The following is a 13782-nucleotide window of genomic DNA, read 5'->3' on the forward strand; positions in this document are numbered from 1 at the left end:
AATAAATAATAAATGCAGAGGGCACCTCGGATGAAAAATCAATACAGAATGCTCTACCTACACGAGACTCCACATATTAGGCATTTAACTGCTGATTTAACTGGAAAATCCAATTACAAAGCTATAAGCCAAACGTGTTGTCATGTCGGTCCGCCTAACAACCCTATGGGTGCTTTTAATGAATCATGCTATGAGCACTTATTTCGTTTGGAATGTGTCACCTGAGTGCGGATGTTGTAAGTGCTGAACGGAGAGCAAATTTTAAAATCCAGTATATACACTCCAGCCAATCCAACTTGTTTGTATAATTTACAGGTGTGAGAAATGCAAAAAGACTCCACTGCGGTTTCACTAGGGGCCAGTTGGTACCATAAGCAGAAGCAAGTACGGAAGTTTTCCCTGGACTGAACCATATCAGAATACAAGTGGTTATTTGTTTTTATGCCCTTCTACAGGGAATGGGGGCATTCTTGCACATAGAAAGCTAGCACATAGAATCACAGAATTGTTGGAAGGGATGATGAAGTTCATCTAGTCCAGCCCCCTGCAATGCCTAGGGTTCATCCTTAGCTTCCATTCTTTTGGGGGTGTTAGGCTATAGCAGTTTAGACTACAGGTCAGAGTCCATGTGATGAAATGTTCTTACATCGTGTGTGCGTGTATGCATATATATCAGCTCCATCTGGTATGCAGGCTGAGACCCTACCTGCCCGCAGATTGTCTCGCCAGAGTGGTGCATGCTCTAGTTATCTCTCGCTCAAACTACTGCAATGCGCTCTACGTGGGGCTACCTTTGAAGGTGACCCGGAAACTACAACTAATCCAGAATGCGGCAGCTAGACTGGTGACTGGGAGCGGCTGCCGAGACCACATAACACCGGTCCTGAAAGACCTACATCGGCTCCTAGTATGTTTCCGAGCACAATTCAAAGTGTTGGTGCTGGTCTTTAAAGCCCTAAACGGCCTCGGTCCAGTAAACCTGAAGGAGCGTCTCTTCCCCCATCATTCTGCCCGGACACTGAGGCCCAGCGCCGAGGGCCTTCTGGCGGTTCCCTCGCTACGAGAATCCAAGTTACAGGGAACCAGGCAGAGGGCCTTCTCAGTAGTGGCACCCGCCCTGTGGAATGCCCTCCTACCAGAGGTCAAAGAGAACAACAATTACCAGACCTTTAGAAGGCATCTCAAGGCAGCCCTGTTTAGGGAAGCTTTTAATGTTTGATGGATTTCTGTATTTTAATATTCTGGAAGATCGTTCAACTTCCAAAACTGAAGATCAATGGGCAGTCAGCAAAACCCATTGAAAAAATAGAGGCGCATTCGAAAACGGAAGCAATTACATCCAGGTTTTCGGCGTTCGGCTTCCGAATCGTTCGTCTTTCAAGACGCTCGAAAACAAGGTTCCACTGTATAAACTTATGTTAAATCCCTCCATGTAGAAAATTAGATGGCAAAGAGGAGGGTTCTAGTCTAGACGTCACCTAAACAGGTTAGTTTTCAAGGTGCAAGGATACGTTGGGGAGATTTCCTTTTCCTATCACCTCCTGGAAAATAGAAGGGGAAGAAATGGAGGCAGTGAGAGATTTTACTTTCTTGGGTTCCTTGATCACTGCAGATGGTGACAGCAGTCACGAAATTAAAAGACGCCTGCTTCTTGGTAGAAAAGCAATGACAAACCTAGACAGCATCTTAAAAAGCAGAGGCATCACCTTGCCTACAAAGGTCCGTATAGTTAAAGCTATGGTTTTCCCAGTAGTGATGTATGGAAGTGAGAGCTGGACCATAAAGAAGGCTGATCGCCGAAGAATTGATGCTTTTGAATTATGGTGCTGGAGGAGACTCTTGGGAGTCCCATGGACTGCAAGAAGATCAAACCTATCCATTCTTAAGGAAATCAGCCCTGAGTGCTCCCTGGAAGGACAGATCGTGAAGCTGAGGCTCCAATACTTTGGCCACCTCATGAGAAGAGAAGAATCCTTGGAAAAGACCTTGATGTTGGGAAAGATGGAGGGCACTAGGAGAAGGGGACGACAGAGGACGAGATGGTTGGACAGTGTTCTCGAAGCTACCAACATGAGTTTGACGAAACTGCGGGAGGCAGTGGAAGACAGGAGTGCCTGGCGTGCTATGGTCCATGGGGTCACGAAGAGTCGGACACGACTAAACGACTAAACAACAACAACAACAAAGTACTTTCTTACCCAGTGGATTTGGAACCAAAACATTCATTTAGTCAACTGAACAAAGCAGCTATACTTTCTTCTTAGATTCAGCTCATTGCCAGTCAAATCTGTGTGTGATTTGGGGGGCTTAAGAATTCTGAACCGTGCCACATAATTCTTAAGCATCTGTGTAATATTGTGACTAAGTTATTACGGTGTCCTGTTTATCGCACTGAATGTCACTTGTATTGTTTATTAATTTTTGAAATGCATATAACGTTGTGGTTTAATTATTCTGTTTAGTCTTAGTTTTGGCTTCTCTTGAATGAATTCAGGGTGGGGTTTTTTTTGGGGGGGGGGCGGTATTTTGTCACACTGAGTTCACCTTTCTCTCATCTCTGTTTGTTTTACCAAGAACAACAAAATCCAACCCTAGCCAAGCATCTCAAAGCACTCACAGCGGATTAGCAATGGTAATAAGCATTTGTCCTGAAGTGGCTCTTGCCAACTGTAAAGTGGAACTTCTCACTCTCTCAGTTTAATGAGTTTAATAAAACTTAATGAAACATTTTTAAACTTAATGAAGTACTTGGGAAATGTATGGGGAAAGGATGCCTGCTCCACTTAAAAGAGGAAAGAGGCCATCTCACTGGAAGCGACGGAGGTCCTGTTAAGCTTTTAATGTTCCTCCGAGGTTAATTTGCGTGTTTTCAATGTCTTGCGCAGATAAGTGTACCCTAGAAAAATCTTGTTAGAATAATTCGGAAAAATAAAAAACATTCCGCTTTCTCATTGCGTTGGCTTCACTGGGTGCTCAAGGGCCTTTTAAAATGATTTGTTAATTATTTACAGCAATATCGTACTAATATAAAAGAAAGTGACATCACAGGGAAGCTCAAGAAATGTAGGGCTAATTTGTTCTCATGGCCACTGGCTCACAGAATAGAAGAATTAAGAAACAAAAGCTCCCTTCTGCATCCTAATAAAGAAAGCATGGTGCTTAGGTTTGGGATGGAACAAGTATAGTGTCAGCTTTGGACCACATCCCATTTTCAGGCTTCCTAAAGGTATTTATTATTTATTCATTCATTAAATTTGTTAGTCACTTTATCTTGCCTAAGGCAACCCATAGCGACTTGCAAAGACAAGCAAAGCAATGAACCCCGCCCCCTCCCTCTTTTTTGTCTTCACAACAACCCCGCAAAAGTTGGTAAGACAGTGACTACCCAACATCACCCAGCAAGTCCCATGGATGCATAAGGATTTGAACTCAGGTCTGGTTACTATGCCACACTGGCTTTCTCCCATGTTTCCCCTGTGGAGATGCTTCTGTTTAACTTCCTTCTAACAGTAACTTGGTGCCGCAGCTTGCCTGCATTTCTGGTTACATCTGAGTATCTCTGTTATCGCTGCCAGCCTCAAATACGAGGGATTTACTAAGCAGGTATGTACAGAGGTCTGTTGCATTTCAGCACAATAAAGGTGCTGCTGCAAGGAACCCTGGGAGGCATCCAACTAAGTCAAGTCAAGTCCATTAATTTCAAAGGACCAACTCAAAGGTTAGCTAAAGCCCACTATTTTTTAGAGTAATGAAATAAGGCACAGGTAGGTAGCCGTGTTGGTCTGAGTCGAAGCAAAATATAAAAATTCCTTCAGTAGCACCTTAAAGACCAACTAAGTTTTTATTTTGGTATGAGCTTTCGTGTGCATGCACACTTCTTCAGATACACTTGAAACAGAAGAGCCAGACCCTTACGTATATACAGAGGGTGGTGGGGATGGGTGGGAATGGGGGATGGGCTGATAGGAGTGGTAAACCTGTTGATGGCTGTTAATGACTGCTGATGGCTGCAATAGGTCCTGCGGGGGAAAAGCAAGGGCTGAGGTGCTAAAGAAAGCTTGATCATGCATAATGAGATAAGAATCCTATGTCTTTGTTCATCCCAGGTGGCTCCATGGATTTAATCTTGGTAATGAGTTCCAATTTAGCAATAAGGCACTGACAGAGAACAGTTGTGAACCACCACCACCACTAGGTAGCCACAGACTCTCAGCCTACAAGTTCTCAATGTAGCATGAACGCCTGTTGCAGGCAGAAAGTGACCAGGCTGGCAAGGTTTGTTCTCTTCTCCTTCTCCTTTTATGCTGTTCATCGCGAATAGGTGTGTGGTTGCAGGAAGGCTCTAAATCTCTCTGCAAGCCAGCAAGCTTTGTGCTAAAAGGCCTTGGGTTTAATTCAGCCACACTCCTCTTACATTCTCAGGATTTGAACTTGAAAAACAACACCACGCAACACCCGACTACACAGGGAGAAGAATCAAGCGTTATTCATTGACTCCCTTTCTGTCCTCTTTCAACATAGCTCATGCTTTAATGAGCTCCCCAGCCCCTCGGTTTGTGATTTCTGATTATGCACGAGCCTTTGTTGGCCCTCAGATTTCCAAATAATGCCCTCAAAATATTCAGAGGGTTGTTATTGAAGAACCTTAGTGGCAGTGGAGTGATTCCTAGTTCGATACTGGCATCTCCCAGGATTGTTTGTGATACACAATACCTCCCTCTACACTCTTGCCATAATATCTTATATTTTGCTAGCCTTTAAGGCTTTAGGGTTTGCCTTCATTTATTTGAGAAACATAAATACTGAATGACAACTGAGCTCCATCTCTTTTCTTACACCGGAGTATAAATGTTCACCACTCACCTGTCTGTTCTGGTCTTCAGCCCCCCACCCCGAACATCACCATTTGATTTTTGGGACTGTCAAACTCGCATCTTTGAGCAGCGCTGGATTTGTTTCAGAATCTTCAATCCCAAAGAGAAATGAATGAACTCGCTGAACTTCTGTGGAACAAAGAACTGTAAATGCTCTAAAGAAACAAGCTTGCCTTCGCAACGGCAGTTGACAACATAGGTGTGGAATTGTGTGTGTACGGAGAGAAAGAGAGACATGTCGGAGACTTCCTTGTAAGAGCAGATCTGTTAAGTGACTCCAGTCAAAGGCAAAATCTCCCAAAGTCCCATTGTCTTACACGGAGCCCCAGGCAGAGCTTTTGACACACTTTTGAAATGTACACACACATATTCACCTTTGACTTCCAATAAAAAGCTATTGTACACCTAAGGCTTGTTTTTTTATTAAAAAGGGTGAGACTGGATCATGACAAAAGCTGCCACTGCGAGTTATCTTAAGAATCTTTGCAACCGACAGACAAGTTATTAGTATAGTGGTACCTTGGTTGACAAACTTAATCCGTTCCAGAAGGCCGTTCTTAAACCAAAGCATTCTTAAACCAAGGCGTGCTTTCCCATAGCAGCGGGGGACTCCATTTACAAATGGAACACACTCAACAGGAAGCGAAACATGTTCTTATTCCAAGGCAAAGTTCACAAACCAAAACACCTACTTCCGGGTTTGCAGCGTTCTTAATCCAAGTTGTTCATAAACTAAGCTGTTCTTAAACCAAGGTACCACTGTATTTTAAATCAGGGGCTGTTAAAGAGTGTCTCTCCAGATATTCTTGAACTCCAACTCCCATCTGAAGGCAGCCTGTATAGGGAAGTTTTTTTAAAAAATGTTTTATTATGTTTTTTATGTATGTTGGAAGCCACCCAGAGTGGCTGGGGCAACCCAGTCAAATAGGTGGAGTATAAATTTTATTGTTATTATTGAATAAGACGTCCCTGTTTTCATCAGAGAAATGTTAAATGAATAAATCAAACCATGCATTATGAATGTGATCTAGGGTTGCATCCCTATTAGTTCATCATCTCATCAGGTGGGTCATATTGTCACCAATGTGGAAGATTTATCATTGACATAATTTATCAAACTTTCTGGGAAGGCAGAATTATGTGCCCAAGCAGCCTGCTGTCGCCGCCGCCTTGAGTTTTCAAAAATATGGGTTTGCTTGAGTTTTAAGGAGCTCTCTGGAGGCAATGAAGAGCAACAGCTAGTAGGGTTGTCAAATTTTAATTTCAAACTAGTGGTCTTCAGGAAAAAAGCCAAGGGACAGACAAGGGAGTAAAGAACTGTTATCAACGAACTGTTGTTAAATGAAATTTAAAGTGGATTTGGCACTACAGTACTTCCTCAGGCACAGGTGCTGAAGAATTTTGAGAGTGGCAGAAATGCACATTGTTTAGGTTGTGACTGTTCCTTGCTACCCCAGTAAAATCTGAAGCATTTTTTTTTAGATGTCCCCTCAGGCAAATCTTCTGAGGGTTTTGGGAGGGACATTGAAAGAATTCTATTGAACCCTAGATATTTTTCCAGACTCATTTTCTCCACATGAACACTAGCATGAACACCAAGTTGCATATTGACAGATTCATGATTGAAACTGCTGGGAAAAGTTCATCCACGATCGAGGGAAAATGTGATGGGCATTCTCTCTAGTGCTTCTTCATGTCATTAGATGCATATAAATGATTTAAGTGTATGAATAAACTGAGCACAAGCTTCGGGTTGCAAGCTGGCATTCACTTTTGCAACCAACTGCCTTTGCACACTGCATAAAAAGAGCACAGCCTCAAAAAAGCACGTCTTTTGGGCTCTGTGGTCTCACATGGGAACACGGACTCAACACGTTGGAGAGTATGAATTCACAATAGTTTAAAGTGGTATAAGACTCCTTTAAATGTATAGTGCTGATGGGAGCTCATGTTCTGGTACAATTTGAGCAGGTTTTTATGATAATACTCAGAAGTCATGTATTTCTCTGGTATAGCCATCATATTCTCAATCATACTATGGTGTGTATGATGTATTATAGCCAAACTTGGTCTCCAGATGTTTTGGAACTACAACTCCCATCACCCCTAGCTAACAGGACCAGTGGTCAGGGATGATGGGAATTGTAGTCGTAAAACATCTGGAGGGCCATGCCTGTATTAAGGGAAGGGTAGCACCTCTGGTAGGGACCCAGGTGGCGCTGTGGTTGGGCCACTGAGCCTAGGGCTTGCTGACCACAAGGTCGGCGGTTCGAGTCCCTGTGACGGGGTGAGCTCCCGTTGCTTGGTCCCAGCTCCTGCCAACCTAGCAGTTCGAAAGCATGTCAAAATGCAAGTAGATAAATAGGAACCGCTACAGCGGGAAGGTAGGCGGCGTTTCCATGTGTTGCTCTGGTTTGCCAGAAGCGGCTTTGTCATGCTGGCCACATGACCTGGAAGCTGTACGCCGGCTCCCTCGGCCAATAATGCGAGATGAGCGCGCAACCCCAGAGTCGGTCACGACTGGACCTAATGGTCAGGGGTCCCTTTACCTTTAGCACCTCTGGTAGGGACCCAGGTGGCACTGTGGGTTACACCACTGAGCCTAGGGCTTGCTGATCAGAAGGTCAGCGGTTCGAATCCCTGTGACGGGGTGAGCTGCAGTAGGAAGGTAAATGGCATTTTCTGTTCACTCTGGTTTCCATCACAATGTTCCATTGCTCCAGAAGCAGTTTAGTCATGGTGGCCACATGACCCGGAAAGCTGTCTGTGAACAAACACCGGCTCCCTCTGCCTGAAAGCAAGATGAGAGCCGCAACTCCACAGTCGCCTTTAACTGGACTTAACCATCCAGGGGTGCTTTACCTTTTTACCTACACCATTGGCCATTGCATCAGACTTCCTAGAGGGGTTGGTTAGACCCCTTAGGGGTGGCAGCTGCATTGCAATTATGGAGCTTTATCTTCACTAGGGACCCAGGTGGCGCTGTGGTTAAACCACTGAGCCTAGGGCTTGCTGATCAGAAGGTTGGCGGTTCGAATCCCTGTGATGGGGTGAGCTCCCGTTGCTTGGTCCCTGCTCCTGCCAACCTAGCAGTTCGAAAGCACGTCAAAATGCAAGTAGATAAATAGGAACCGCTACAGCGGGAAGGTAAACGGCGTTTCCATATGCTCCTCTGGTTTGCCAGAAGCGGCTTTGTCATGCTGGCTACATGACCTGGAAGCTGTACGCCAGCTCCCTCGGCCAATAATTCGAGATGAGCGCGCAACCCCAGAGTCGGTCACGACTGGAACTAATGGTCAGGGGTCCCTTTACCTTTACCTTTAGCACCTCTGGTGGGTGAAATGTTGTACTCTTTCTGGCATAGTTTGTCCACCTTGGTCCCCACTCAGCTCTCACCTGTGGCTTCAAGAAGCTGTCGGCATGTGACAGTGGCTACACCTTGGGAAAAGGCTCTGACTGACTGGCTAAACCAGGAAAAGGTACTGTAGCCTCTTTGTGTTCACCAGAGCCCTGGATTACCCTGTTTCATTCTGGGAGGAAATTACCCTACTGCCATTCTTATTGTATCCCATGTGAGATTGCACAAGCTTTCTAGTCTTCCCCACGAGCCATACGTGCAACTCAGCACAGCATACTGAAAAAGACAAGGCCCTTTTCAAGTTTCTTAGTCAAGCAATCCATCATTAAGTATATTACCTTGCCCCATAAATGCCCACCTGACCACTCCTGTCTGCAGAAATGGCACTTTCACAAGTGCTGCATGATTTTGCTTTTACACATGCAAGGAATGGAAGCTTTAGTGTGGCAGCCTCTACACTTTGGAACTCCCTGGCCATTGATGTTAGTACCTGATTTTATTTTGCCATTTTTGAGGCTGACTTGTTTTTAACATCTGGATTTATCTAGTGTGTGTGTGTGTGTGTGTGTGTGTGTGTGTGTGTGTGTGTGTGTATATATATATATATATATATATATATATATATATATATATATATATATATAGTAAACTACTTAGAGGTTTTGGTGATTAAATGGTGCCTAAATCCTGTTAAATAAAACAGGAACAGTCAGATGACTCAAGTGCTAAAGAATAACTTTATGTTATGACTTTTTAGCTTTGTCTTGGCTGGCTTCTGTATCAAAACCAAATACCTCTATCTTGTCCACCACCCCTTTCTGGTCAGAAATGCAAAATCAAGGATGCTATTCATTATTATTTTTTCTGAGAGGGGAAAATAATGAATCCCACAGCGTTTCTTTTTAATAACTGTTCAGCTACAAAATTTTATTGGTATCCTTTTATGTTCCCTCTAGAGGATGTAATGCACAAAAGCATTGCCACGGAACATATAAAATTACAAATGAAATTTATTGTAAAAAGTAGAATGTCTTCTAGACTGGTGTCAGTATTTATTTTCATTCATAAAACAAAGCCAAAAAAAAGTTTGCAGGTATAATATATTCATTTGTCAGCGAGTTCATGGGTGTAAATTGCCATCCAACGTTATTGACTGATATAAGACAGATATTGAAAAGACAATTTAAATGTACTCTTCCAAACATAAACTGTTCCACAAAAGCACTGTAAAAACTCCGTCATGGTTTTTATTTTTTCTGTTGTGCTTCACACTTATGGTTAACTACATAATTTGGTTGTGTCATAATCCACTGTGTTTGGCAATTTGGCATTGAAGGTCTGCAAAGCGGACTGAATCCTCACCACCTCACTGGTAGACAGCTTGAGTCTATGACGCAGCAGGCATGAGAAAAGGTCTAGACGACGTTGTCCGGGTGGAGAGAGTTTATTTACACGGTCCCTTATCTCTAGTAGTTGCAAGAGAGCAGAGTCCTGGGATCCCTGAGTATAAGGGTAGTCCAGCTGCAAAATCAGGTCCCGGATTGCTTCCGGGTCAAAGTGCATGCTGTAGCCGAACACTTGGATGTTGTTGATTTTCATGTAGCCCAGGTTCCGGGAGGGATCGATAAACTCCAGCGGTTCGTAATAGATGCTCTCATTGCCATTGGGGCCATTCGACTTAATACGACTCCTCAAGTAGATGTGGACCGTTTCAAAAAAGGTCTTCCACTTGTTGCCTAGAGTCAGCGTCCAGTTATAACACTGAAGCGGTAAGTCCAGTTTAGTCCGCTCCCAGTCTGGGAAACTGTTTTCATTGACAGGCATAAACCAACTCTCGGAGTGGCTGCCTCCAAAAGGGTTGACATAAACAGCCAGGACAGGCTCCAAGGTGCTGTTCTTTGTTAGGCAAATTTGGAGAGAGAGACCCAAGATCATATGGACCAGGCTGGATTTGTATTTGTTGCTCTTCAGAGTAAGGAGCATCCTTTTGCGCCAGGAGGGGTCAAACCAGCTATTGAGACGCATGTCGTTGCTGATGAAGATTGCATGGACCTCAATCCGGCGGTCCGCTTTCTGCAATAAATACTTCATCTCCAGATCTTGGAGGTCTGTCTCAAACCCAATGTAGTGCTCTGTCGAGTCTGCCACCTCAGGCTTGCAAAGCCCTTGGCTCAGCATATACCCGGTGTTACAGGTCCCACAGCGGGTACGGTTGTCAGGGGCGCAGGTTAAGCAGGCAGAGCCATCTCCCACAGCGCAGGGCAAGGAGCCAAGGCAGGCGACCTGGTCATTTGGGCATGTGCAGGAGTGAGTCTCTTCAGAAAAGCTGCCCAGCAGGCCATTCTCATTGCAGTAAAGAAAGGACTGGATGCGGTTCAGCCAGTAGGTAGAAGACCTGTGAAGCAGGAAAAAAAGCAAAATGCACCGTGAGATGGAACCATAACAACAACAACAACAATTTAATAATAATTTAATAATAAGAATAATAATTTATTAATACCCCACCCATCGGGCTGGCTTTCCCCTGCCACACTGGGCAGCTCCCAACAGAATATTAGTAATAATAAGAATAAAGCGATAAAATATCAAACATTAAAAACTTCCTTAAGCAGGGCTGCCTTCAGATGTCTTCTAAAAGTCAGATACAGTGGTACCTTGGGTTACAAATTTAATTCATTCCGGAGGTCCATTCTTAAGCTGAAACTGCATGTTTTCTCTAATGGGGCCTCCTGCTGCTGCCCCGCCACCGCAGCACAATTTCCATTCTCATCCTGGGGCAAAGTTCTCAACCCGAGGTACTATTTCCGGGTTAGCGGAGTTTGTAACCTGAAACGTTTGTAACCTGAAGCAGTTGTAACCCGAGGCACCACTGTAGTGGTTTATTTTCTTGACATCTGATGGGAGGACGTTCCACTGGGCGGGGGGGGGCACTACCGATAAGGACCTCTGCCTGGTTCCCTGTACCATGGCTTCTCACAGTGAGGGAACCACCAGAAGGCCCTTGGCGCTGGACCTCAGTCTCCGGACTGAACGATGGGAGTGGAGACGCTCCTTCAGGTATACTGGGCCGAGGCCGTTTAGCGCTTTAAAGGTCAGCACCAACACTTTGAATTGTGCTCAAAGGTAGCCCCGCGTGGATCGCATTGCAGTAGTCCAAGCAGGAGATAACCACTCCGGCGAGACAGTCTGTGGGCGGAGGGCCTCAGCCTGCGTACCAGATGGAGCTGGTAGATAGCTGCCCTGGACACAGAATTAACCTGCGCCTTCAGGGGCACAGTTACTCCATTCAGGACTAGGGAGTCCTCCACACCTGCCTACCCCCTGTCCCTGCAAAAGAGTACCAAGATTCTAATCACTTTTGTTCTACAAAGAAAAAGACACAAACGGCCATATGGTGGGCACTGGTGGTGTTATTACTCTGAAGGACCCAGATCTACATGTTGGGTGGAGCTGCGACATAAACTTAACTGTAACTTTTGCAACATGTTAAGGAACAAATTGTTGCTTGGAATACATGTGGTTCCCTCCCCAGCCACCCTCAATAAGTCAAAGTCTGGGTCATCCTGAGCTCTGCTCAGTGGCCAACCAGATTCTTCAGGAAGCCAACAAGCAGAACTTGAGCCCTCTCCTGGTGGGGTTCCCCAACTATTGGTATCCAGGGGCATATTTACACTTATGGTAAATATATAGCCATCTTTACTAGCAGCCTTTGATAGCTTTATTCTCCACAAATCGTCGATTCCCCCTTGAAAGCTGTCCAAATTGGCAGCCATTACAATGTCTTGTGATAGTGAATTTCATCGTGCTTGCTGAAAGATTTCCATATTGTTTATTTTAGTAGTCCCAGGCATAATTTCCTGAATGAATCGTAGCACAATGATCCTATTGATGGGCAGATGAGCATTGTCTGTGCACCCCCCCCCCCCATGTGCAAAACAGATGAAGATACTCTTATGTTTCTGCCATCTCATTTCCCCCCTTCCAAGTCCAAAATTAAATGACAATGGGAACCAACAATGGAATCTGGAGTCTAGATTGGAAAGGGAGAGTTTCCAGGAAAACAGACCATGTGGAAGGACAATGGTTGAGAGAAACAGCGATCTTCATTGTAGTTTTCCAGGATAGAATTGCATGGATTGGAGAGCATATTTTGGCAGTGGCTGTGTCGGTTCTGTTTAATATTGATGAAGGTTTCTGCATGCTCTTTTGCTGTTCAAAACATGCTGTGGTGCAGAAAATACAAGAGGCCAAATGCACTGTTGATTTAAGAGGTGAGTAAGTCAGCATGGAACTGCTCCAATAATTGACATTAGGGAATTGTAGTTTTTCTTCTGTACCATAAATGAGATGTTAACAAGACCAGAACATGGGAAAGCTAAAAAACTACAACTGAGATGAAATAGACCAGCTCAGGTATTCACTTGGATAATAGCAGGTGTTTTTTTTTTGTATGATGTTCTACAGACATCTAAATTAATATGTACTGAAGGCATTCCACAAGGCCACATAAAGTTCCATGCACATAACCTCCCTTTTCCTTTATGAGGAAGGGGGAAGAATCAGGGTGCCATTTTTATTAGGCTTCACGTCACACATGTGATTATGTACATGGTAGCAGGAGTCACACCATGCTTAGCCTCCACTATTTGAAGACTGCCACATCCTGGCTAACTGAACTGGGTCATAATCAGGTCAGGTATCTTATATAAATTAGAAAGAATTGGTTTCTTGGTGCATTAGCTTCGAAAACACTCATTGTGTCATTGGCACAGTGAATACTCATTGGTACAAGGTACCCCTGGGGAAACAGGTACAAAAAGAGACATCACAAAGATGTCTTCCAAGGTCAGAGATGCCACTTAAGGCCAAATTGGAGGTTTCAGGGAACACTTAGCTGTCACTGTGAGCTGTAACCTCCTGTTTCTTTCTCCTCTGCGATTTCTAGTAAATAAAAATATGTGACATGACATCATCATATCCCAAGTTTTCCTGATCCTGGAAGCAACAGCCAATGCCATGGAGTAGGAATCTAGCTGCATTCAGACATGAGGTTCATTGCATTCGGGTTTTTTTTAGTTATAATGTTAGTGCTTTTATCCTGATTATCGAATATTCCTTTTACACCACATTACATGTTGCATTATTGCTTTTTGACCGATATGCTGCCAAGTCGCACTCAATTTCAAGTGGCAGGAAAGAACTATACACTGTTCCATTTTTCGTCTTGTGAAATTACAGATGCAAAACTGCAATTTTCCAAGTTAAAGGGTTTGCAAAAGATTTTCTTCATCCCCTAGAAGCAATGAACATGGTAATGAGCACTCCTAAACTTCCACTAGATTCTCAGAATTGGCTTTTATGTCATGTGAAAAATCATATAAAAGATAGAAGCTATCAGGTAAGGAAACCTCAGAAAAACGTAAACCGCTGTCTGAAATACCTTAAAGCACAAAAATGCCATGGCACATGTTTTATTTACATGTTTCTTGTTCATTGTGTGGTCTGTGGTCTTACCTTGAGCAACCCCATTTGTCATATGCTCTCCATTGT

The 13782-nt window shown here is 44.0% G+C and overlaps 1 protein-coding gene across 2 annotated transcripts in view; it reads right to left on the reverse strand.

The window, feature by feature from the left end:
• Positions 1–9457: 9457 nt before the first annotated feature.
• BRINP3 (BMP/retinoic acid inducible neural specific 3) overlaps positions 9458–13782 on the reverse strand; it is a 229375-nt gene continuing 225050 nt past the window's right edge. For both annotated transcript variants that reach the window (XM_035123029.2, XM_035123030.2), the window contains one exon: positions 9458–10627. In XM_035123029.2, coding sequence (XP_034978920.1) covers positions 9511–10627 — 1117 coding nt within the window. In that variant the 3' untranslated portion in view covers positions 9458–9510. The remainder of the gene's footprint in view (positions 10628–13782) is intronic.

Source organism: Zootoca vivipara, chromosome 7, assembly GCF_963506605.1.
Source record: "Zootoca vivipara chromosome 7, rZooViv1.1, whole genome shotgun sequence".
In the NCBI taxonomy this organism is placed as follows: Eukaryota; Metazoa; Chordata; class Lepidosauria; order Squamata; family Lacertidae; genus Zootoca; species Zootoca vivipara.